The sequence below is a fragment of the Myripristis murdjan genome, chromosome 12 (genome assembly GCF_902150065.1).
Source record: "Myripristis murdjan chromosome 12, fMyrMur1.1, whole genome shotgun sequence".
Taxonomy (NCBI): Eukaryota; Metazoa; Chordata; class Actinopteri; order Holocentriformes; family Holocentridae; genus Myripristis; species Myripristis murdjan.
Window position 1 is genome coordinate 9,786,145 of NC_043991.1, and position 27,653 is coordinate 9,813,797.

At 39.9% G+C, this 27,653-nt stretch overlaps 1 protein-coding gene across 1 annotated transcript in view; it reads right to left on the reverse strand.

Annotated features, from left to right (window-relative positions):
• LOC115369248 (probable flavin-containing monoamine oxidase A) overlaps window positions 1-26,033 on the reverse strand; it is a 65,952-nt gene extending 39,919 nt beyond the window's left edge. Inside the window, exons 1-7 of the mRNA XM_030065823.1 lie at window positions 25,910-26,033; window positions 25,671-25,758; window positions 19,160-19,340; window positions 18,497-18,611; window positions 17,162-17,319; window positions 12,901-12,990; window positions 10,696-10,780 (exon numbers count right to left, since the gene is read on the reverse strand). Of these exons, the coding sequence (XP_029921683.1) occupies window positions 10,696-10,780; window positions 12,901-12,990; window positions 17,162-17,319; window positions 18,497-18,611; window positions 19,160-19,340; window positions 25,671-25,758; window positions 25,910-26,027 (835 nt within the window). The 5' untranslated portion in view covers window positions 26,028-26,033. The remainder of the gene's footprint in view (window positions 1-10,695; window positions 10,781-12,900; window positions 12,991-17,161; window positions 17,320-18,496; window positions 18,612-19,159; window positions 19,341-25,670; window positions 25,759-25,909) is intronic.
• Window positions 26,034-27,653: the final 1,620 nt, after the last annotated feature.

Here is a 27,653-nt window from a genome sequence, read left to right on the forward strand (position 1 = left end):
CAGTAGTGGAAGCAACAGGGGGAACTTGAACCAGGTGCAGATTTTGGCCACAAACACTGAAGAGGAGGAGAAAAAGATTCTGATTTCTTCTTTATTGTCCTCTTTAGACAAAATCACAGCCTGTACACACACACAACATTCAAAAGAAGGTATAAACAACAAGAACATTACAACACAGGTCTATTACAGAGTATCCAGGCTGTTTAAAGCAGTAATAGCAGAGGGCAAATCTGTAACCAGAGGGGAGGAGGGTGAAGCATGGATAGAGGGGGAAGCTGATATTTGTTTATATCATTACATGTCAGAAAGTCTCCACAAAGCACACATTCAATTCAGAATTCAGAATACGTTCTGAAATTGCAGGTTGTAGGTTGTAATTTTGCATATTGTCTCCTGAAAATATGTTGTAAGAGGGCTTAATTAATTGCTGCAGATGTAATGTTACTGTAGTAGGCCCTGTTATGTGTATGCTGGAAGTAATATTAGTTAAGCTGAAATGAGCAATTATTAGTGATTGGATTGGAATGTAATTATTATTTGTAGTAATGCTCAGAGCTGGCATGCATGTAACAAACACTAAGCTTTTTTTTTTTTTTTTGGCAGCTCTCCTATTTGTGTGTGCATGAATGTGCAGGGGTGGATAGAGTACAGAATAATTCTACTTGAGGAGTTAGTCATCCAAAAATCTCCTTGAGAATGAATAAGTTACCCTAAACTACTCAATTAAGAGTACTGAGTGGAGGGAAAAAAACTTATTTTGAGTAGTGAGTACTAGTTACATTTTTAGTTTGGTCTATTTTCACACTATGTTATAAAATAACTGTGATTTAAATAGAAGCAATTTTCTTTGGTTTATGGACTATTCATCGACTGTCAAATGTCAGATCTTTAAGTGCAGCCAAGGCTTGCTCTCTGCAGCATCTGGTTCTGTCATTTGACCCTCCATTGCTGCTAGTCTGCTGGTGTATTCCATACACCAGCAAGACTGTGAAAAGACTCTGAATAGATTCAAGTCTGACACCCAATCACATCTAAAGACAATGTGTCATAAGTCACTCAGTTTTTAGTCACAGTCTAAAAGATTTTGCAAAGACTGGGGATGTTGCAGGGGTAACGTTTAGAGACTACAACTAGATTCCTGACAAATATTATAACAATATATGGAAGTGCTTCTAAAAGTAATCCACAAGGGGTGAATTATGTATATACTGGTATGTGTGTGTTTTTTTTAATGTGTATGTGCATGTCTGGGTTATCTTTACTATCCATCTTGGTTGTTAATGGTGTAGTTGCATGACATCGCAGCCAGAGCATGGCCCGAGCCTTGAGCAACATTTACACACACACTTGAACACACACACAAGACTTGTTCACGGAGACTTGTTCAGACTTGTTGCACCTCCCCGGAGTCCCCGCCACGTTTAGCTTACTATCTGCCCAGTTTGCTGCTTCCTGTTTGTTGATGGAGAGAGCGCACCTATTGGCTGCCGACAATGTTCACATCATTGAACTTAACTATATGCATCAGCCAAGACTAAAGACTACAATGTTGGACAAATTCAGTTATATATCATAGAAATGTAAAGGCAAAAACATAAAAAATTGTAGCCACAAATTCACACTACAACCATCACTATTATCACATGGTGTAAAAATAGACCAAACCAAAAATGTAACTAGTACTCACCACTCGGGGCAGTTTTTTTTCTTTCTTTTTTACTCTTTTACTGGAGCAGTTGTCTCACAGGGCAACACATATGTAACATCATAAGTGAATAACTGTACTCATACTCAGACATCATTACTGTCATCATCAGACTATCATGTATACAATTTCACCAACATGGCATTTATTGTGGAAGCCAAATGCTTGGTCTTCCTCGGTATTCATTTTGGAACAAACAGGAGTTTCTTCCGCTTGAAAGCATTCACTTTTTCAAGGTTAAACTGTGAATGCTGTGTTACTGCCGAGCTTACAAATTCACAAGAGGGATATTCAGCTGTTGGGCTTCCCATGAAAGCAACTCACCCTCTAGCATCCAGACACACTATAACACTACTTTAAACACCTGCCACCTGACAAACTGAGTCACAGTAACACCATCAGCTGGCCTGATTCCAGCTGAGACAAGAGAGATCACATCGCTGCAACTTTTCTCTGCAGTGAACTATGATGTTTCATCTTGTTGTGAATCTTGTTGTGAATCCTTGATTTAACTTTTGATTTAAAATGGACATCATCAAGGGAGGAACAACTGTAACACAACCTATTTGGTCAAGTGTAACGAGGAAAAGAGTAGATTGCCAGAAGAAAAAAAAAAATACTTAAGTAAGAGTAATAAATACAGCCCACAGAAAATAACGTGAAGAGTACTTGCTCGTCAAAAACTGTACTCATTTACTCATTTGCATTACTTTTAATGTGTTACTACCCACTCCTGTGTTTGTGTGGGTATTCTTGGTCAGGTGCAACCATTCTGTGGCAACATGAGGGGCAATGGTTAAGATTAACTGAATATTTAAACAAAAATTTCTGCTTTATTTGACAGTGTCAGTACAGAGAGAGACAGTAGAGGCAGGGGAGAGAGCAGGGGTGACATGGGTCCAAGCACAAATTAAGCCCAGGCCTCTGCGGTAATGACTCTGCTTTGATACGTGGTATGCTGTCTACCAGATGAGCTACCAGGGTGCCCCACCTCTCCTTTGTTGCCTTATTCCTCCAATCTAGATTCATGTACAGCTTATTGAGCATAGCGTTAGTTGAGGCAGGCCACAAAGTCAAACCCAGGCGACCGTGCAAACCTATCTGCTCTCTTCTCCTCACTATATGCAATCTGGCTTTGCTAAGTCCATGTTAAAAATGCATGATTTGGCATGGTCCTGTTGTGCCACCTTCTCTGTAGCTATTTTGCCTGTTATTATCTCCATCATATGTGCCTTTATAGTTTGTTGTTTTCAATGACATAAAAAATGCAGCCTTCTTCCACAATGGGGCTTGTTCCTTTGTATCGTCTGGCGGGGTTTCTCAGCCAATGATGGGCCGCAGAATGAAATTGGGTGACAGCCAGAATCCTGCACGGGTCCAGTTTTACAAATCTGACCCGAACCTGCAGAGCTCAAAACCACACCCGATCCGTTTAGCTGCAAATTTTATCTAAATCAGTTCTGGATCTGATGCAACACGACCTGTTAATACAAGACCCACAACCTGTATCTGCTATCAAATGCATTGCTGCCCATTCTGCTTAAAAAGGTTATTTTTAACTTCAGTTTGGCTACATAGCGAAGCCGTCGACAGTCATTCTCACCCTCTGTAATTACCATGAATTTCTTCTGTATGTTTCTCCCACACATCTGACTTGGCTTTTGAAGGTGTATTTTCACCAAGATGAGAATATTCATGTCTTCATCCATGCCAATGATGATTGATGTGCTGCTTTCCTTATTTGTTATTTATTATTATTATTATTATTATTATTATTATTATTATTATTATTATTATTTTAACCTGGATGGATGATACATGGAGACATGGTACTGTAATTTTTAAAATCATAGGTAATTACTTGGAGTGTTGTTGGCTTGACCTGTTTATGGATCTGGGCCTGTTTTTCTGGTGATATTGACCTTTTTGTTATTATTTTTTATTACAAGGCCTTTTATTGTTGCACAGTTACAAAAATGATTTTATAGTGATAGTGATTATTCTGCTGTAAATTTTTATGGATTTTATATGTGTTTTTGAAGCTTTTATGGATAATTCTGATTTTATGACTACCTAGCACTTCAGTTCATAAGAAAAACTGGTAATAGTGCCAAAGAATAGATTCGCCAAGAGAGTTTCTGAGAATATTTTTTTTTTTCTTATGGGTCTTGACACATTATTATGATGAATAGGTGAGAGACCCTGCTGCACAGGGGTCTTTGCTGCTTTGCTCTTCCTGCCTATGACTTTCCATGTATGTTTAAATAAAGGCAGGGGAGTAGTCCCAGGACAGAGCCATACCACCAAATACAATAAAATGTAGAATGGAATAGCTTTATTGTCATTGTACATGTACAATGAAATGGAATGCAACTTTGTCAGTGCAAAACTCATATGAAAATCAGTAAAAAGCCATAAAAAAAAAAAAATAGTGGAAAAACAGACAGAACAAACACTGGGAAAACACACACACACACACACACACGCACGCACAGGACATTCGGCTTATTTCACAGATTCTTATATTGAACTTCTAATATGTTGCCGAAGTCAAACCATAGTGCCTGTTTTACTGTTAAGTGTAGTTATTGCTTTTGGATAAATGCTGTTTTTCAAACTATTTATCCCTGTTTTTATTGTTCTGCATCAGTTCAAACAGTGTCCAGGGTGGGATGGGTCCCTGAGAAAGTTGTGGGCTTTTTTGGGGAAGCGGGAACTGTGTAGTTTTTCCAAGGAGGGAACAGGGCAGCTGATAATTTTCTGGGCGGTGTTGACGAGGTGTTCTGTCTGCTACCGTGCAGCTGGCATGCCACACACATATACCGCACATCAGCACACTCCCTATGGAGCAGTGGTAGAAGGACACAAGCAGTTTCTAGGTGAGCTGGTTCTTCTTGAGCAGTCTCAAGAAGTAATTAACACTTAATTAACACTGTGGTGTTGGCGCCCCAGGTCACGTCCTGCTCAGTATGGACGCCCAGAACCAGGAAAGAAGACACCCTCTCCACATAGTCCCTGCTGATGATTAGTGGCTGAATGTCTGTTTTAATTCCTCCTGTAGTCGACAATCAGCTCCTTGGTTTTGTGGTGTTAAGGACCTGGTTAGTGTTCCTGCACCACCCAGTCAGATGCTCTACCTCCTCCCTGTATGCCGGCTCATGCCCCTCAGAGATTAGCCCCACCACTGCTGTGTCGTCAGGGAAACTCTATGATGGTGTTTCTGGAGTGGGCATGGGTGCAGAGGGTGGAGAGCAGGGGGCTTGGCACACAGCCCTGTGGGGAGCCAGTGCTGAGGCTGAGAGCTGTGGAGGTGTGGAGGCCTACTCTATCCCTCCGGGAGCGATCTGACAGGAATTCCTGCAGATGCAACACAGTTTTCTTTGAATAAAGTGGTCCCGACTGAACTGAGGTTTTTGAGGGCAAGCCTCCCACACAAGTCAGACTAATTTCACACAGCTGTCCATTGCCTTATTCCTTGCATATCTGCCTAACACCGATACCTTCCTTGGAGTGATGGGAGAGTGATGTGTGTCAGCGTTTCCAAGTTGTATTCTGTAAACACAGGAAAGTGGTATTTCCTGCAGCAATTTTTGTCCTTGTATAATGAGTCTGGCTTCTTGTCTCTGTGACAGTATTATGTGAGAGTGTACTGGATTGCACATTGCCTAGTTGTTCAATCCACACAGTGTGTTCCATGCCATTTCCCTTCTCACCCCACTTCCCCCTCATTAAGTGTTCTCATCACAGTATTGTTCTGAGGGCATGTGAGTAATCATATCTGTGAAATTAGTTTTGATACACTTTTGATGTTGCTCACTGTCTCTCTTGGATAAATTCAGAACCCATAAAATTGTTGAATAGCATGCTGGAGGAGGAGAGGGAGAAACATTTACACTTGCGTATCAACGTGTAGCCCATTGTTCTGCTGGCACTTGGGGGGCTGTTATTTTGTGTGGAGAAAATAGTCAGAAATGTCTGCATTTATTGTCTAAGTCATGTTTTTAGAATTCTAATGAATGAAAACTAGCCAAGTGCTTAGGGTTTCAAGCTCGCTACCTGTGTTGCCTCTGAAGTGAGTAGTAGGGCAGCTATAAAGTGAGCCTGAGTGTATCAACTGCACATTCAAGATCTCTAGTAATTGCCATCATCTAGGCTACGCTGATGCAACATTGCACGAGCACCAAAAATCAAGATGACCCGAGGCAATCTGCTTAGGCCTATAAATGATTTTAGCCTCAGAGGGGTGAGCCTTGAAGTGCGTGACATGTACACGCCCTCGAGGCACTGAAGAACTCGTGTACCTACAGTTAAGTGGTGCAATGTGAAAATAAATCTGAATGGAAAAAAGATGATCCCTGACATCACTCTCTTTTTTCTCTGTCTTTTACACAGAAAAAAAACTAAGGGTGATATCACAGAGGTCATATACAATCATCAACCTATCATTCAACTTCTATCATTCAGATTTACTTTCTTTATTTCTCTATCTCTACTTCGTATTGAACTCACACTGCTTAGCTATACGTGCATGGACTAAAATTAAGTAGCTCAGACAACAAGGCTGATGTGGTATGATTTATAGTAGTTAAATAGAAAAAATCATCCTCATTTGCCGTCTGTTTTTGGTAATGAAAGGTTGCAGATAGAAATAGAAAACCAAAATATTGTTCCAGGACAGATTAATCAACAACTTGCCTGGAACAGAAGCAACAGACCTGCCTACACTAAAAGATAAATGAATCGGTCATAAATATATATATATATATATATATATTCATATTCGGCACTCAGTGGTTGTTGAAGTAAATTAGTATATTTTAAAGGTAACTGACAATCCTACCTGAGCAAAACTACTTGCTGCAAGGGTATGACGTTTCACTGGGTAGCCACTGATCTCTCCAACTATACATTTACATTTTCCCCCATCTATTATTATACTAATTAGATAATTTGTGTAAGTCAGACTAGTACTTATTTTTCCAGAAATGTGTGTTTCAGTGATGTGAGTTCATTACAATGTAGCCATATCAATAGACACGTGCAGCACAATAGCCACCGGATAAAAATGGCACAACACGGCATGGAGAAACAAATTGTGGTCAGAGACTAATTGCTTGAGTCAGAGCCTCTCTGTGGCACTGCCAGCTCATTCTCAATGATTTATGACACGACTTCTTCTCTTTAGAGTTCTGACAGGTTTGCCATGCTGTCTTTGTTTACTGCACTCGCCTCCCGCTCCAACAGATTTCCCGCTATTTCAAAGGCACAAGCTTCCCACGCTGCTTGTCAGAGACTCTCGCTGAATTATGCAGTCTGAAAACGGAGCGGACACTGGTGCATTATAGTCGCTTGAGAGGATGTTGATTATCACCACTGGACTAGCCAAATAAAGTGTGACCTCAGTCAAGATAAGCAGGTTTAGAAGTTTTCTTCACAAATTATAATAGATAAATTATAATAGGTGCGTGGCACTTTGAGAGTTTAGTAAACAGACGCCACTGGATCTCAGCCCATAATTTCACAGTCTTATGAATACAAGATTTAAAAATAATAATAATAATAGCAATAAAAAAAAACTCTCATGCCATGTCATTTCTAAATAATACTACACTGAAGCACTACTTCTTTTGCTTAAGCACACAGTTTTTCTGGGGAGATTTTTGGCTGTCTTAACTGCTCTGACAAGCACTGGTGTCAAAAAGTAGAACTTCACTTAATAATAAACTTTATGATAGCCATTTCACATTTTGGAGGAACAGAAACTGAAAATAAATGATGCATTTTGAGGAATCTGTTGTAAATGAAGCTACTTTGTTTTGTTTTTGAAGAATTCAGTCATTTTCACAGCATATATTAATAGCCAAACTGGGTAAGGTGCCATAGCCCCAAAATTATGCAAAGATGTTCTCAAATACCAAAAATACAGCAGACAACTTGGAAAGGTGTCTGGCAAATAATAAATGTGGCAATGTGGCTTCATCGTGGTAATCAAAGCCCAGAAATATTTACGAGTGAGTGGAAATTACAAAGCAGCAGTCATAACGCGCTGCAACACTGGTATGACGATGACCCGGAGTGTCTAGCTTTCCCATCTGTTTCCCCATGTAAAACAAAAAATCTGCATACTAATAAGCATCAGCCTGCGCAGAGGGTGTCAAGAAATGCTTTAAGAGTTAAACAGATGCCCTAAGCAGCCAGCATTTACACATTTATCAGGCCTCAATCCAGCTGGGATGTTTTCTTCCATTGCTTGACACAGTTTTTGCTGACAATAAACCAACACACCATCTATCTGTGTCTGCCTGCATCTCTGTCTAAATATGTAAATAACAAAGGTGCCATCAACTGGAATGTGTGTGTATGACCACCGGGTACTGAGTGCACAAAAACAAATTAACTGAAATTGTTAAATTACTTTTTTTTTTACTTGAATATTCAGTTAATGGATCTATTTTAAAGATATCTGCAGGGGCATCTTGGTAGCTCACCTGATAGAGCGCGTATCACGTGTCAAGGCTTTACCGCTGCGGCCTGTGTTCAAATCCAGCCTTGCTGCATGTCATTCCCTCTCTCTCCCCTGTTCCTCTCTCTATTGTTATTATTTAATAAAAACAGAAGTGCCAAATGATAATAATAATGATCTGACAAAAATGTTACAGAGAGAGCAGACACCCATCCCTTGGAGCCATTGGAAGAGAACTGATTGTGGTCTGTTCCTTTGGGTTTTTAACAGACATTTTCCACTGGTGAACAAAGCTATGCAAACCTCATTTGCTCTGTTGCTTGCTTATTAGAAGCTTATTCTGAGGCAACAGGACAGATGCAAACTGCACACAGATAACTAAATTAATTTCCACAGAGTTTAAACTTGCAGCAAGATAAACATCACATAGCATTACTTATCTTCACAATCACTTTTAGTGCTACAACAGCTTCCACTTCATGTTTAATCCCTAATGTAGGCCCCATTAGTTTCATTCACGGCACAGCAAACGCTGGCCTAGAAATCTGGCACATTACACACAGTGGCAGTTGGCAAATCAATGCTGATACATTGCTTACCTGTGTGTAAACAAGGATGTGGACTAAACTGTGAGTGGCAGTTCTGATGGTTTCCTCACCGTTGCCCAAGCCTGCTGTCATTACAGCGGCTCCTCCTCTATGGGAAGATAGATGGCAACATCAGATGTGGTGCTGCTTGGCTGCTTGTCAAGTTCAATTGCATTCAGCTGAGATCCCCCTTTAGTCAGGTAGAACAACTTTAAGAGTGATGTCAAGAACTTCACCTCAGAGGGAGTAACTTCACTCCACAATATACCCTTATGTCTGCACAGTCAAACAGGCACAGATGCACACACACAGGAAGACAGCTGGCATTCTCTGTCCATGACCTCTAAGCTGATATGCGCAAAGAAAGACAGAAAAACGCAATGAAACAAAATGTTAATTCAGTAAGTGCAGAGCTGTCCACATAACTGCATGGCTGGGTGTTAGAATGTGTGCCTAATTGCATTATACTCCAACTCCATGCTGTGAAAGTTTCATTAGGACTTTTTGTTATGCAGCCTCAAAACCATGTATCACAATGTTCATGGGAAAGTGTCGGCCAACTAAAATAACTATGTGCTTCAGCCACAGAGCAGAGCAAAGTCAACACATCGCTAAAACTTTCCTTTCCAAGCTCAGTATCTTTTCATGCATAACAATGTAATATACAGTCAAGACAAACAGTTCATAAATCATTGAGATGGGTGAGAGAAGATGTTAAAAAAAACCCTGGCTGTGTTCATTATAAAAGATGGATGGATTGGGAGATAAATCCAGGAGCCATGGGCCGGCACAAACATGCTGTATCAGGGCACATGCAACCCATACACAGCTCAGAAGTGGCAGAGCACACATGTCTTTGCATTTGTGTTTTTGTGCGTGGTGTATCTGAGTGTTTCCGTGCATGTCACTGCAAAGGCTTGATGATTAATTCTTGATCTGAAAAGACAACATCTGTAAAGCACAAAGAGAGAGGCTGCTGAGTTGACTGCAAGGTGTGATGGAGTTTTTGAATGCCATGAACAATGTTAAACACTTCCACTGTGCATGAGGAGCTTGGAATCATCTTGACTCATAATCATCATTCCCACTGTCTGTGTTAAGCTCCCTCCTTGGCTCCCCCACTGACTGAAAAGCTGCTCAGGTTTACCCAGTTCCAGAAAATTAAAGTGAACCATGTCACACCGATGTCTTTAAGCAGCCACCCTCTCTTTTATTTATCCCTGGCTCCCTTTGGGAGAGGTGACGTCTAAATCACTGGCCTGCCTTTGGCTTTTAAGAGTCCCTGTCAACCTCCACACTCACTGATTTAAGGCCAATGGGTGGCACTGGCGTCAGAGCCAGAGCAATCCATGCTGCATAATTCAACATTGCTCTCAAACCTGTCTCATTAAGGATCTTGGCTATGGTCCATAGCCAAGATGAGGCTTTGAGTGACAGATCTTTTGCCAGCTTAGTATAGACAGGCACAGCCCCAGCCTCATCGAGCCTAAGCCCCAGCTTCGGATTCAGCTTTGTCCTTCCAGCCTTGGCAAAACCAGTAATAACTCCAGCTTCAACATCACCCATATCCCAAACTCTGTGACATCCAAGGCACCAGCCTAACCACAGGAGTGAAAACCAGCCCCAACTCCAACTCGAAACTGAAACCTGAGATCCTGTATGATTGCCCTCTCTAAACCTTAAACCTTGCTCTGGTTTCAAAATCCAATCCATCCAAATCCTCTCCTCAGCCCCAGCCCCAGCCATGACAACAAGCACAGCCACAGTGACAGCCACATGGACCACATATAGTGAAAAAGAGTTAGGGTAATCACAGATTTATCTGCATGGATGCACAGTTTGCCACATTTGACTGACTTGGTAAGTGAGTAGGAGAGTTGCCTTCTGCATCAGTGAGAATTTCATTAGTGTGCTGACAGGGGTGGGAGACACACACTGACCTGCTAAATGAGGGGGGCAGGTGACAATCACAGCTCTACACAGGAAGGTGTTTGTGGCAGTCTTCACCTTGGCCCACTCAACATCCTGTTGGAACATACAAGCACAAATACACTTTTAGTTAATAAGCAAATTACAGAGACTGGTATGCCCTGCTTGGTATGGCGGGGCTGATTACGCTATATTTTGTTTGCTGGATTTGCTTGAATCAGTTTCCTACAAATCTATTTTAAATTTGGTATATATGAACTACAGTTGTATAAAAAAAAAAAAAAAAGAAAAGAAAAGAAAAAGAAACGCCTCCTTTGTTGCCACTGTTATGTATGTAGAGGTTTGTGTGTGACCATTAACACAAACACACCATTACCACCAATACCACAAATATCCAGGCAAAGTAATGAATTCACTCTACATTTTTCAAGACAAAAGGGAATATTCAAAGACGATAGACTTAATAGGCTTCTGAAGTTTCTGTTAGTAGTGAAAAAAAAATGCCCTAATAAATTCTCTTTTGTTCTTTAATGCATGTCAAGTCATGTTATTTCTTCAGTGCATTAAAATCTCCAAAACTCGTTCTAAAACTGCCTTGTTTGGTGGAGTGTTTGGAAAGTTGTATCAAGGAAAGTGTGTATAGACACCATTTATATGAAATGGTAAATTAATAGTTCAGAGGTGGCCAGTTCAAAGTGTTGGTTCAAGATGTAAATCTCTACTGCAAGAAATAAGAGCTATATGTGCTATAGCAGTGATTCTGACTCACTTAAGGACAGTGTTTTTTCATAATTATGGAGCTCTTAGGTGCCGACCTCTTGCTTTCATAAGTGTCTCTCCACTCTCAGACCCTGCTGAAAATCAGAACGCACTCATCCCAGAATTTTATCATGCCACAAACAGGATGCTTTTGTCCTCCAAAATGTACGGTTCATACAATGTACGCCCTTTGAATTTTTTTTTCAGCCAAGTACTCCCTGACCAGTGCAAAAAAAAAAAAAAAAAAAAAAAAAAAAAGTGTGTGAAACAACAACCTGATACTATGGATATTTTCTTGATTCTGTTTTTGCTTATTTTTCTCTTCTTTCTCCTTGTTCTGCTGCTACGTTTCAACCACAAACCCATTTTCTGGATTTTTATCTGATCTGACTTTCTGTTCATGGTAAACCACAAACACACACATTTGACATTTTTGGGAAACCCAGAAAGAAAACTGAATATAAAATGTGGCTTATCAGACTTACATTTACATTTTTATTGAACTTATTATAGCATAAGCTAATTACTTTAGGAATTTTGACTGATATTTTTTAAAAGATCATTTTCAAGAAATCTCCAACATACCCCTAGGGGGTGCACGAACCCCCATTTGAGAACCACTACATTAACAAACTGAAAATCTGGAACTGAACTTTCAATGGGAAAAATTAATAAAATAAATCATAACAGATGATCCTTGGATTCATAGTATATACAACTGTCATCGTTATGACTCTTGTTAATTGTCATCACAGGGTTAATAATGACATCATTATTATTATTATTATTATTATTATTATTATTATCAGTAGTAGTAGTAGTAGTAGTAGCAGTAATTTTGGTAGTTGTATTATTGGTAGCATTAGGATTACACTTATTTTAATTGTAAAAAGTTACACTTATGACATAGGCATATAGGGCAGGTACTGCTATAGCCTATGCCATTATGTACAATGTTTTTTGTTGTTGTTTTGTTGTTGTTGTTGTTGTTGTTGTTTGTTTGTTTGTTTGTTTGTTTTTCTCCCTGTCTTTTTGTCTGAATCACTGCTGACTTGGCTAATTTTTCATTTAAAAAAGAAGTTAAATTAACTTGAACTCCTGAATGATGAAACATAGCAATATTCTATCATCCAACAAGTATTCAACCACTAGAATAACACAATATTCTATCAATACCAGTCAATACGCATGTGTATTGATTGAACCCTGTTTTCCCAAAATATATAATAATGAACTATATAAAACAGCAGCAACACACAGTTCTGCGGCAGGGAGCATTGGTTGAGCTGCACTTTAGCGTGCATGTGGCATACTGGGCCTCTCAGCTCTGGATAAGGAAGACAGTCAGGCGGAACAGACAGTCCCTGCACAGGAGACGGCCTGTTTCCCCACTGAGGAAGCTGTTATCTCTGTGTCGCGCCTCATCAATCCCTGAGTGAGCTGTTACTGTAGTCTACCTGCCATATGGCCGTCACAGCAGAGCCCAGCCGGACATTCTCCCACCCAACACGTTCTGCCAGACACTCGGAAAGCTGTTGGGTGCCGCCCTGTGGAGAGACAGATATTACAGTTCCAGAGAGGCTTAAAACTCAAGGATGCCGTGCCTGAAAGGGCATAGAGCTTGAACTTGAATATGCTGCATAATGTAAATGCAAAGTACTTATGGGCACCAGGAGATGCAAGCAATTAACTCCCACGGCACTGGCTCATAATTTTTATCTGGACTAATACAGGTTTGTCCTCAATGGCAAAAGTTTCAGTTGAGAGGAAAAGTGGTGGTGCCAAAACATATATCCCTAGTTGCCTCGCGGAATAAAAACTAGACATTTGTCAAAGATGGGAACATTCTATTGAAGGCACATTCAATGCAAGGTATCTGTTTGTGCTGCATGTAAAAGCTATGAATGCACAGGTGACATTTATGGCCAGATGAAGGTCAAGCTTTGAGAGCACCATTTTCTCTACATGTTCACTCTTTTGTGTACTTTGTGAATGAAGCTGGAACAGTTTTTCAAGCATGGACTCTGAGGCCAAGGATTCCATTTTATTTTCTATCATTATTGTAATAATAATTATTATTATCATTATTCATGACAGCAACCACATTGTATTTAATGAAAGTCTACGGAGAAAGCGAAAACACGATGACCAGCTGCTATGAGACAGAAACAAAGACAGTGCAGTACACTTTTTTGGCCAGTATACAGACTATATGGTCGGTGGGGCTAAATGCTATGAAATGGCATTTGCCTCCAAATATTTACGAGTAACTGGACAATTACTGTTACTGTTACATGGGCCAGTATTTATTTTGAGTGGTGGTAAAATTATGACAGTTTGAGAAGATTTGCACGAGCACTGAGGCTATGTTTGGTTGAATGAAGAGGCAGAGGGGAAAAAAAGCTATTTTTTTCCTAGATGGTTCCATTTCATTTTTTTTTTTTTTTTTTTTTTTTTTTTTTTTGAGCACAAAGAAATGTGTATCTTCTTGGCCAGAATCAGGTCATTGCCACCAATGCACAGTAATTAAAATAAATAAATAAATAAGTAACATTTAGAAAGCTGATTTCCTGGAAAAGTCCCACTGACCACTCTTCATTTTCCTCTGTCTGGCCCCGCTTTAGTGCTCCAGTCGCCCCCTGGAGGTGGCCTCAGATATTCTTGTGGGCTTCCCTATACGGATTATCTCTGATACAAGCCTAAGTGGACCAAAGTCCAAATGGAGACCAAAGGCGCCAAAGGGATAAAACTTGAATATAAACTTTAAATGTCTTGACAAATAACATAAAGTACAAGTCAACCGTTGTATCAGGTTGTGTATTGTGTCCACCCCTCCACCCCCTCCAGTTCACTGAAACCATTCTTCCCTAGGTGAAAACATATAGCAATGAAAGGAAATATCACAAAAAGGCTTGGAGAACTGAGGAGATGAATAATAACACACAGTTCCCTCCTAAAACGTTATAAAGGAGTTTATATTGTAGTTGGATGACCAGTTGTTTGCCAAAGAAAAGTTGAGAATTCAGATGTTTTTTTTCAGCCTTCACATGCCTGAGAAATGTATTTGCTATTGTGTTGCAAAAGGTACTGCAACACAATAGCAAGATGTTAGTAATATTTTGTACATTCAGTGTATATCTTCTTTCTTTCTTTCTTTCTTTCTTTCTTTCTTTCTTTCTTTTAGTCATTCCTTCTCTATGAGTTTGTGTGTGTGAGAGAATGTGCGTGTGTTTTTGAAAATGCAGAAGCGCAGGTCCATTCTTCCCGTTCAATGTTAACCTAGCCTTGTATATTTCAACTATGGCAGTGTCGTGCTCACTGGTTGTATTGGCTGTATCATTGGATACAGCCAATATGGTATAATGAGGAAATGGACAGAGCAGAGCTGATTTTTTTTTTTTTTTAATGCTATGGAGAATTTTATCAAAAAACAACTGTAGAACTGGAAAGTCCCTGTTCACATATCCTGTCATGAGAGCCATAGGTGTTCTTAGCTTTCAGTTTCTGCACTCTCTACCACTGTGAGGAGAAAGAAGGCTCTGAAGCAATTTATACCACATAAATAGAACAGCATGGAATAGCATGCTGAAAAAAAAAATAGGAAAATCCAATACAAAACCATAGCTGAGAGGGAGAAACAATGTGAATCAACACTGCTTAGTGGAAGAATAAAGGCAGTGTGTTTGTGGGGGTCGGTCCTCAAATGGGGGGGTGTGGATAAGGATGTGAGAGCTGGGTGCTGAGTGGAATCATGAAACAGAAAAAATCCAGTGTGGATTATGGTTGAGAGAGCAAAAGCATCTGATTCAAAAAACGTACTATGTGCAAATGGTGATGCCAAGCACACCCTACATGGCTTTCAAAGCCGTCAGATTGCTGCAGTCTTCACACTGCACAACTTTCCATCTTGTTATCGGGAATCCTGAGGTTGTTGTGGTTTGCACACTACATGACTGAGTGGCGATAGGGGGTCACACTGTACATGTCACCAGGAGCAATCCAGGACAAGTCTGTCTGGACTCTAAACTACACTAAATTACCAAAAGTATTCGCTCACCTGCCTTTACTCATACTATGAACTGAAGTGCCATCTCATTCCTAACCCATAGAGTTCAATATGATGTCGGTCCACCTTTTGCAGCTATTACAGCTTCAACTCTTCTGGGAAGACTGTCCACAAGGTTGAGGAGAGTGTTTATAGGAATTTTTGACCATTCTTCCAAAAGCGCATTGGTGAGGTCACACACTGATGTTGGTCGAGAAGGCCTGGCTCTCAGTCTCTGCTCTAATTCATCCCAAAGGTGTTCTATCGGGTTCAGGTCAGGACTCTGTGCAGGCCAGTCAAGTTCATCCACACCAGACTCTGTCATCCATGTCTTTATGGACCTTGCTTTGTGCACTGGTGCACAGTCATGTTGGAAGAGGAAGGGGCCCGCTCCAAACTGTTCCCACAAGGTTGGGAGCATGGAATTGTCCAAAATGTTTTGGTATTCTGAAGCATTCAAAGTTCCTTTCACTGGAACTAAGGGGCCAAGCCCAGCTCCTGAAAAACAACCCCACACCATAATTCCTCCTCCACCAAATTTCACAGTCGGCACAATGCAGTCTGAAATGTACCGTTCTCCTGGCAACCTCCAAACCCAGACTCGTCCATCAGATTGCCAGATGGAAAAGCGTGATTCATCACTCCAGAGAACGCGTCTCCACTGCTCTAGAGGCCAGTGGCGGCGTGCTTTACACCATTGCATCTGACGCTTTGCATTGCACTTGGTGATGTGTGGCTTGGCTGCAGCTGCTCGGCCATGGAAACCCATTCCATGAAGCTCTCTGCGTACTGTACTTGGGCTAATCTGAAGGTCACATGAAGTTTGTAGCTCTGTAGCAATTGACTGTGCAGAAAGTCGGCGACCTCTTTGCACTATGCGCTTCAGCATCCGCTGACCCCTCTCCGTCACTTTACGTGGCCTACCACTTCGTGGCTGAGTTGCTGTTGTTCCCAAACGCTTCCATTTTGTTATAATAGAGCTGACAGTTGACTGTGGAAAATTTAGGAGCGAGGAAATTTCACGACTGGATTTGTTGCACAGGTGGCATCCTATGACAGTTCCACGCTGGAATTCACTGAGCTCCTGAGAGCGGCCCATTCTTTCACAAATGTCTTGTTTCACAGTCTGCATGCCTGAGTGCTTGATTTTATACACCTGTGGCCAGGCCAAGTGATTAGGACACCTGATTCTGATCATTTGAATGGGTGAGCGAATACTTTTGGTAATATAGTGTATGTTTTGTCATGAAAACACACGCGTGAGGTGACATGGGAAATGACATCAAGTCGCACAAAACAGGAACTTTTCTTGCAGACATGCTTGTGGATGTTGGTTCTGCAGGTGTTACAACTCCTCCCTCTGGTTTCCCTTCACCCTGTGTCTTACGTTGCCGCTGGCTGTAACTCACCGCCACCATCATTGCAAGTCACAGCACTTTTCACACTACAGGACTGGTGCACGGCTTGGTATCCTTTGGGTGTCTGTGATGCATTGGCAAGTCTCTCGGATCACGTCTTTAAACAATTCACACGTAGCGAATAAGCACTGATTCACAAGTGCTGAGCGAACGTGAATTTGCCTCTGATCTGGTGTTTTTGTTGACAATCAGCAAAAACAGTCGTGTGGTGTGAACTTGGCTTAAACGGTCAAGGCAAAGAAGTGGGGTTGGTACCTTGACTTTGAACTCCTGAGCAGAGCCTGGAGTGTTTTCGAGCAGTGCCAGTACTCCTCCAGCTGCTGCAGCATACATGAGGAAGAACAGGAAGGACATCTGGGCTGGCTCCATGCCAAACACAGCCCTGCTAGACAGCTCCATCTCTTCTTTCAGCTCTGGTGGAAAGCGATGTTTTCACATATAGCATTCGGTAAAGGTGTGAAATATGCTGGAACACACTGAAAAGTTGTATTAAGTAGCTACCTAGTTATATAGAATACTTTGTGATTTATTCTGCCAGATGATGGGCAACCATCCTCAGAAATCCTCATGGCGAGGATTAAGATAATTTCTGTTACTTTCATATCAAGTGTGGACCCTATGGAGTGTTTGTTTGTTTGTTTGTTTATTATGCCATCAAATAGAATAGGTTTTCAGTCAAAAAATAGATATGAAAGCGAAACTATCGACTCTGCAATCAAAAAAACATTTTATTGCGAATTTAAGTTAACTGCAATAGCATTACCACCAGCTGTGGATGTTGTGAAGCTGTCACTCCAACTGAGACCGGCTAGTAGAGGTTTCTTACATCTTTCAGCCCACGGTAGTCAGCTCAACAGCAAGCAAACTTTTGGATTCACAAACAACAAAAATTGGATTCTCGAACCAAAGTTTGGGATTTGCAAAGAAAACTACTTTTGGTTACACAATGAAGAAACAAACAAACAAACAAAAAACACTCCAAAGGACGCTTGTGTGGCCTGTAGTCAATAAATCTGGAGAAGCAATAATGCATTTTTTGAGGTGGCATAAAGTCAGCTATTAAATGCCATAGCTATAAATAGATTTCTAACCTGAAAAAAAAAAAAAAAAAAAAAAAAAAACTTCCCCATGCTGTCACTTGTTTCAAGACAGTTTGTTAAAGAAGCTGATGAATGTCAGAAACAAATTAATGTTTTGTACCTTAGATGCAATGTTGTCTCATTTCAATCTCCGCCATGTGGCAGCCTTGCGGTGATCATGCATTTATTCATGTGTCTGTCCATGTGGGTGTGTATCTGTCTGCAGCTAATCTCAAACACTAGTAGGCCTATCAGCCTAATATTTTTGGTGCACAGTGTGTATAATAAAGGACTTCTCATTGTTTATGCCAAAATTTGGTGCTGGCTCCTCAACTGGTCTTTCCACTGAATGCACTCTTCTAGTTTTAAAAAGGAAAATATGATTTGGAGATTGGAAAAAAATCACAACTATTTAGTATTTTTGCTCTAACCAAGACCAACTCAGACTTGAAACAACAACAGAGTAGTCAATTCAGAAAAACAGAGAGAAAGAGTCCTTGTTAGTCCTGACCTCGAGTCCAGACATGTTGCTCAATGTAGGAGTGCAGGGTCATACTATCCAACTCCAGAGCATTGGGAGTTCTCGAGGGGTCCTGGACACACACTGTGGCACATAGTCTATCAATCTGTGTGTAAAACGCAATCATCCAACATACACAAACACATACACACACAATGGTTTACCACTGTGGACCAAAGCACCTCAATCATATAGATAAGAACAACAACAACAAAAAGAGAATTGTTATGGGTTACCAAATGTGCTGTTTTTCTGCCTAGTTTTTTACAGCCGTCTGTAACCATTTAGGCTATCAAAGACAGGAAGGTTTTGTTTTACTAGTTTAGTGTGATGAGTGTGCTGATGTGTTTTCAGTGCATAAACACACTTTTATCCATTTGAGACATATTGATTCCAACAATGATAGAACTATTGTATAAGACGCCTGGTTGTATGAGGTGGTCTCTTGTCCTTGCTACACTCAAACTATTTCACAAACATCTTTTAAAACACCTTTTCAGTGTCTAAGTATCATATTTGCCCTTTGAGATTTGTGGCAATCCTATCTGGTGATCCAGATAGTTTCAGGCATTATCTGACAAGAAAACACTGACTGAGCACAGTCATTAGTACAGAGTACTGCTGTGAAGGTCAAAGTTGACATTATTGCCTCACCTTCCACAGGAACTGGGTGAAGTCCATTAGAACTAGTGGGGATAAAGTAGGGATGCTTGTTTTGTAGGTGCGGACTTTTGCATCAGGCCCACCAATCTGGTGCACCTTCTTGCCAGAATTATACTGTGGGTAAATCTCCAGACCCAGTTCCTTTATGAGCTCCATGATGTGTGTTTGAGTGCTGAAAAAGAGAGGACACCATTATCTTTAAATAGCTTTGGTGCTGGCATGAGTAAAGCAGAGGAGTAAAATTTTATACTGTTTACCTTTATAGTGAATCAGAATTTAGTGTCATTTCTCTTTCAACTGATACATAATTATAATTGCAGTAGCCATGGTTTGAAATAAGTGGGCTTGAGACCAGCACAACACTTGTGTGAGTCCCAGACTGGCTGAGAAGATCTAAGCAGGGCACTTAACCCAGTCAAGTAGATGCTATTTCAGCCATTTTTAATATTAACATTGTAGCTTAAGCAGCAGACAGTGAGAGTGTGAGCTAATCAAGTGGGAAAGTTTGGAAAAGACCAAGTGAAGTGCAAAGCATTTACAAATATAACAAAAATTTTAAAACTAAAAGAGAAAAGGCAATAAAACAAGCAGACAAGGGCTAAAATCAAACAACTGTAGAAAAGAGGGGGAAAAAACATGACAAGCAGACATTTAGGTAAACCAATCCAGGGTTGCCAACTCTCACACATTGGCCGTGACAGTCACGCATTCAGCCTCAATCTCACGCTCTCACGTTCGAGAGAGAAATCTCACGCCAAATCTGACTTGTTTTCTATTGTAAATTTTTCCACTCCTTCCGGTCAGGTGTGCTGGATCTGGTTGATTATTATTATTAGTTGATTATTGATTGTGCAATGCCGCGACTCGCAGTTAATCGCGCTGTGCGCATTAAACTATTTTGCGGAAGCAGGAGGACGGCATGATTAACGTTGTATCCACGTTCGCACGTTGTGTGCATGACTGTGCATGTGCTCGTGCACCTCCACCAGGTGATTTCACTGATTAGCTCCTCCTTTCTGATACAAGGTGAGGTGATCAGTGAAATCACCTGGTGGAGGTCTTGGTTGGAATGAAAACCTGCAGCCTCTCGGCCCTCCATGGCACATGATTGGTGACCCCTGGTCCACACTGTTATTTGCAAGTGATCAGATAAGACTTGTGTGTTTAGACATCACCAGCCTATCTGCTTGGGTTGCTATGGTAACGACATAGGTGTCAGTAACTATGTACAGTGGTGACACGTCAAACGTAGAAGCAGGAGAAAAGTACAGAAGCTTCCCCCCAGAGTGCCAACAGACAATTTATTTCAGTGTCTGTCCACAGAGTGTTGAACTCTGTGTTGTCCATATCATTGCTCCGTACTGCTCTGTGGATTCTGCTCAGCTGCCCTGATCCACTTCCCTCACTCTGGATTTGACATTGTCGTTGTGTGTCGCCTTGCTAGTGATGTAAAAGACACTTTGAAATCGTATTTGAGTGTGCAGAGAATCCGAACTGAGACGCATCTGCAAAAATACCATTGTAACTGCATTTCAAACCACCTACAAATGTGATTTTGATGTTTTTTGTTTGTTTGTTTTGTTTTTTTAAGTTTGTTTTTCTGTCCCAAATTTCTAAAATCAATCTAGATACAATCTGGGTATGCCAAGAAATGGATTTGGGTGGGCAGACTGAACAAAGCCTATGAGGCATAAAAGGTCAGGTCCAATAGTTTCCATAGCCTCACAGTGACCTAGTTTTGGGTGTGTATTGTCCTGCTAGAGCTTATTTAGAGAGAGGTGGTTGGATCCGTAACCAAAAGTTAAATACATTGACTGCATTAAATGTATTGAATCATATTTATTCCTTTGCTATTTTTTCAGCAATAATAGTTACCATACCGGTGCCTGCAGTTTTGAATTGTACAACAGCATTTCCAGAAGCAAAGGGGCAAGCTACTCAACCTGCGCAGTCCATATGTAATCATTTTTTTCTATATTACACTTTGTTTGCTTTCTTTATTCCATATTGGTGGATGTGTTGAAAGAAGACTCATCCTGTGTGTGATGTGTGTGGCTTAATAACTTGATTTATTATCTTTCCCTACGTTGACAGCTAGTGAGCTGGGTTATCACCAGCTGTCATCAAAGGGGCACTTTAATGAACATAGTTAACCTGGTAGACAAGGTCAGAAGCAACTTCAGAAAGACAGCAGATTTTATCTTGTATTTTACTTGGCAGCTGGCTCAGCTTGGCAAACTGTTGGATGCAAAACAGAGTTGAACAAGAGCTGTAGCTGCTTCGGTGCATTCCCTTTGCTCCCAGGAATACATCTGGAGTCATATAATGAACGACATGATCACCTGCCTCTGCCACTTAGTGCACGTTCACGTCTGAGATTTAAAAGCAAGCTGTATACAAGTTCTGTTTTTCAAATATATGGTAGCTATAATTGCTACAAAATACTTGAGGAAAAACACTAATTACAAGTCAATATAATTAACCTCAGTTTACTATGGGGGGGAAATATTATTACTTAAAAAAGAGAAGACTTTCAAATTTGATATTAGCTGAAAATTTCCAGGTAATAGAATTGGCAGGACCACTGTCTGTATATCAGTAAGACCACAATTTCTGAAGTTTCTTTTTTAAAAGATGCATGTGTTTGTGGCATATTACAAATTAAATTGTACTCAACTGTGCTCACCCTCCTTGGGTTGTAAGTTATAAATGCTGGCTTGCTTCATTATGTTGTCCAGCGAGGTAAGTCGTTGAAAAAATGAAGTATCCTTGTGTGTTCAGGGATGGTGCAAATTGTTTCCACTTTCACTCAACTTGGTACTTTCATGTCTTCGACATGTAAACACTAAACCAAAAGTTGATATTATATATTGTAAGAAAGCATTTTATACAGATTACCTACCTCTATTAACACTAGGTGCCCACTATCAGTTTGTGTCACATTTATCTTACTGCACATCCCTTTGCTGCCATGTGTGAGACATTCTGATTAAATGCAAACACACACTCCCATTTTCTAAGGAGTGTATATTCTCCACAATACTAGGCACCCTGACCTCTTTGGATGCGCCAAGGGTCAGATCGAAAGCAATACTTAATAAATAAATTATCCTCAATCTGTGCTCGCAAGATATTGTGTCGGTAAGTGGATCTGTAACGATTCTCACCTGAATGAAGCTCACATGTCCAACTGCAGCTCAGTTTCTCTGTTCTGACTATAGCAGCCTTTATGTTTCCCTTCAGTATCTTCTGCAGAATGGAGTATTTCTTATGAATAGTGTGTGAAAAAAAAAACAAAGAAAGTGGCCTCGACTCTGCAGTTCATACTTTCAGTTGTTCAGCTATTCTACAATGGCGTATTAGTGCTATTGTAGGGAGGAAATTGGGGGGTATTCCTAGAAAATGAAATCAAAAGTCGGATATCCGGATATATGTTTAAAGTAGTAAACGTATGAGAAAAGATATGTTAAAGTCATAGAGATGTTAGTCACAAATTTGCAAAATAAATTTTTGGTCTGCCAGCCCAAAAAAATCCATTGAATTTCTTATAAAGTTGTGACTTTATAATCCCAAATTCTAACTTTGTGTTAGTTTTCTCGTAAATATATGACTTTAATCTCATAAATTTCAATTTTTTTTTTCCTCAGAATATTACCCACCTCCTCGGCTATATAATTATTTTTTCCCTCTACATTGGCACTAATATGCTGTCATACAGTTCTCTCATATTTTTTTTTTAAGATTCTTTTGAAAGATTTCCAGTTGTTTGCAAAGATGTCACAAGAGCCAAACTGTTCTCCTGAGTGCCAAAAAACAAACAAATAAACAAACAAACAAACAAACAAAAAACAATCCCAACACCAAATCGCATTCAATTTGATATCCATCCATCCAAAACAAGAGTAGGCATACCTTCAGTGACCACATCATCTTAAAAACAGTTAAAAACAAGCTAACATCTTTGAGACAGAATGGCATCTCCATCCATATATTCTATGATACAGGTGAGTTAATGAATTGCCTCAATATGCTTTGTTAAATCCAAATTCTTCTCGCTATTTTAATTTCTGTTAACTTGCACACTCCCAGGTCTTTATTCAGGATCATCCATTGTCTCAAGAGCCCTGTTGCTACTAGAGTTTCTGTTTTTTTTTTTTTTTGTTTGTTTGTTTGTTTGTTTTTTTGATGATGAAAATGTACCTTTCTAATTGACAAAAGAGATGAAATTAGATGCAACACTCCTTGCGACGTGCCATGCCCCCACCTTAACACTGCACATCAGTTTACAGGAAATAGGCCCTCAATCCAAACACTCAATGATCTGTTATCAATATCTCCTTTTCATCTGGTCATGTCCCTGAGTGTTTCAATGACATGTGTGCGGCAGTGCTGAAAGCACGGATATTGATCTGTTGCTCTGTTCTGGGTAACTGCAGGCCCATCTCAAAACTGCCCTTTATTTTCCAAGATTGTAGAAAAGGTCCTGTCAGTGAAACAACTAGAAATTGTTGTACTGACACATTCTTTGAAAAATTTCACTCCAGCTTTTTTCACCAGCATTGCACTGAAACAGCACTTTCTGGCATTGCAAATGGTGACTTAATGACTGAATATGCTGGAAATTGCACTGTTCTCGTGTTCCTTTACTTGAGTGCAGCATTTGGCAGCGGCGTCCTCTTAAGTGCAGTAATGCATTGGGCTGGCAGTCAAGCAGCTCCAGGTTGTGCAGAACTCAGGTTTTTATGTCAATTAAGAGTCCGGATCACGTTGCCTCCATGGTAGCAGCTGTACCCTGGTTACCTGGTCCATTTTAGAATAAACTATCATCATTTTTAAAGCACTGCAAATATTAACTCCTAGATGTATTTCTGACGTCCTTACTTCAGATCATATTGGCTGTTATCAAGTCCAAGCAGAGAATTAGAGGAAACTCAGCCTCTGCTATTAAGGCCCCTCAACTGTGGAACACCCTGCCTGAGAGATTACTATTGTTGTTATGCACTTTATGACTTTTGCAACAAGTGCTATAGAAATTTACCTGGTGGTAAAAAATATAGTCAAAGGATGACTGAGGAACTGTAATGGGGGACCACCAGGTACTTTTAAGATATCAATTTTCAATACCAAAACTTCATAGTTAAATACTGGAAGAAAGATGTTTACAGATGAGACATAATTTGAACCTTAAAGCTCAAATGGGAAAGCTTATGTAAGGAGAGGGTCACATGAGAGGTTAATGCAACAGTGCATAAAACCTACAGTCAAATATGTTGCTGGAAATATTCAGATGAGGGATGTTTCACCTGTTCTGGAGCTGGTTCAGCTGCACACTGACCAAAGATGAGTGCTATTGTATTCTGCAGAGGCATGCCAACCCATCTTGCATAAAGCCGCGTGGAGGAGGTTTGATTTTCCAGTGGGACAACGACCTTAAGCATACATTAAAGCTAAGCGAGGCCTTTTTGAAGTCCAAGCAAGAGCAAGGGGTGCTGACTTGCATGACTTCCCTTCCACAGTCATCAGATGCCAGCCCCAACTGAACATCTGTGGGGACATTTGAAAATGAAAAGGTGAAAGATGGAGCAAAATCACTAGACACATGGATTCTCGAATTCTGCTTGAAGAATCCGTGCCCGACAGTGAGAGCTGCCATAAAGGAAAGCAGTGGAAAACACCAGATATTGAAAATGTTGTACTTTTAGTAGATATTAACATTGATTTATTGATTTTTTTTTTTTTTTTTTTCATTTATTAATTGTTTGGACCTACTGAGAATTAAATAATCTTATTTGAGAAATATACTATGACTTAAAAAAATGTTAGCTCTGATAAATAATGAAGTAAAGCAAATGTTTTGCTGATGGACCCTGGATTTCTGGACCTCATTGTAGGTCAGACGGCAAATTAATATCACGAGAAAAATGCTCTCTTAATTATGTTCTTACCAGTGGGAAAATGTCTGTAGATCATATTCCTATTATAGAGTGTGACAGTATCATTAGTGATATTCTTTCTGATCTCAAAAGGAATGACACCTTGAGTTTTCACTTTTGCATGGATTGCTTTGTCTGAATGATGCCTTTGTGTTGTTCCTTTTAGGCAAGGCAAGGCACGTTGATTTGAATAGCACCTTTCACACGTGCTTCACATAAGGCACAAAGGCACTTTTAAAAGCATTAGAGAAAAAGGAAAATAATTTCATGTGATGCATTGTGATGCACTGTGTGTATGTGTCCTCTTCAAGTATTTGTATGATCATAATTAAGTTCAAAAAGATAAAAGAAACAAAGAAAGAAACAAAGAAAGGAAATGGAAACATCAGAGTATAAGTGAAAAGTGTGAAGGAAATATAAAGTGCAAATAAAACCTCTGTGTAGTTCCACAACCTGAAATTCGCCAAATCAACAATTTGCAGTGACAGCAGTAGAGAACATGCAAGTTTTAAGCCTGGATTTAAGGTTGCCATGTTTGTTTTTGTATTTAATAGCCTGATAAGCATTACCTGCCAACCCATTGCCCTCCAAAGTCCCACCGATCAACACCTTTCCAGGCTGGAATTTCCTTGGACATAGTGCGGCCACCCACTCGATCTAGCAGGCACACAATGCACAACTTAGTTAAATGAAGCAAAATTTCTTATTTTGGTGTGTTTATGTATTACATAAACACACCAGTAAATGATTCATAATGACATGATGTTTCTATCACATTTTAATCACCATACAGATGAATTTTACAAACCTTTTCCTTCCAGTATCAGTATCCTTAATTTGTCATTCCTTTTTTTGAGCAAATAAGCTGCACTCAATCCAGAGAGTCCGGCACCAACAATAATGACGTCCCAAATCTCTGCCGTCATATTCAGACTCAAATGAGCTTGTACTGGTAAAAATGTGGACAAAAAAAAGACTCTTCTCTGTCAGTTACAGTGGGTCGTCTGCACTGCATGTGCTTATTTCATAATGGTGAACTTTGGAATTAACAACTGTGTGTGTGACCTACTTGGCATAAATCCCTCTGCTGTGAAAGTTTCAACAATAACAAGTTTTGCAGAGCCTTTAGCGCAGCAAAGAAACATTGTTAGGTGCATACCTGCGGTTGGCCTGTTCTTGTGTAACACATTTACATAAAAAATAATTTAAATGTTAACCCTGTATCGAAAAGGGAATCATATTTGATACATGAGTTTCTGAGACCTGTGCATCATCAATATCATGAAAAATTGTTCCCGACAAACCCGATTTTCAGTATTATAACCTGATACAGGTGTTCCGCCCCCTGGTGGGCTCTTGGTGCACTGCAGCACCAGAAACATCCAAAGCGAATTCTGAGACTCACTTGTGGTTTTGCATGGATGTTTTTCCAATTTCGGAAAAGGTAAGGCGATATAATGTAGGGGTGATGCAGCTTAAATGTAGCTGATATGAAATATGTATGACATTGTTGTACAATAAGGAATAAAATGTCTTATGCTTGAAGTTATTTGAGGGAAATTTTAAGGAAATCTCAGAGTTTACCAAGTTAAAAATGTTGTGTTCCTTATAATTTTGTCTTTGTTTAAAAAAAAAACAAAAAAAAAAAAAAAAACACCAAATATAATACTAAACAAAACGTATCTAATATGATAAATGTTGTATGTATGTATGTATTTATTTATTTTAATTTTCAGAAGGCTCAATAAACACTCTTTTCTAGCAGTTATCTAATGGTTCAGGCTTCACAGGGTTAATTTTCTTTATTTGTTTTATTTATAGTCAATAATGATTCAGTTATACTAACAGAAATGGCTAAATAACTGGATCCGCTGACGTTATTCCGGAACAAAGGCCGTGACTCAGCTGTTGCATGTCTTCAGAAGAAAGACACAACAAAGCGATGAACCATTCAGGTTTCAGTTTACTGGCATCATAAGGATCTGAAATTCAGGTCAACTCCCTGCTGGGAAATTCTCCTTTCATGCATGCCTAAAAAAAATGAACAAAAATGCATAAACATCAACATGCAAAAGTACATAACATATAAACATACGGAATTTATTTTCACTCTGTATTTTATGTGTAAAATATGCTTTGAAGGCTAATGTAAAAGCCATATTCAAAAGACTGTGATAAAATGTGGCATGAACAAATGTTGTCCATTATCAGATACGTTTCTAGCATTTTTCCCCCCCTTTTACTTCATCAACACAACCTACACACAGTGTTTTATACAACGTACCCATTGCTGTGTGGACTTAATTGCAAGAAACATCATCACGGGTACATTCTTTCACTTGTTCAATTCATCCAATCTGCTCTGGTAAAAATGCTTAGCCATTAAAGAGCCTTTGGGTGCTATTTTATCATATACATTAGTGGTGTTAAGCTTGCACATGAAAAAAAAAAAAATTTAAGGTAAGGAGCACAGTAACTCCAAAATACAGTTTGTGGTCTGCTTTATCCACAGCTCTTACAGCAGAGTGAGGCAGCCTTGGCTCCTAAAAAAA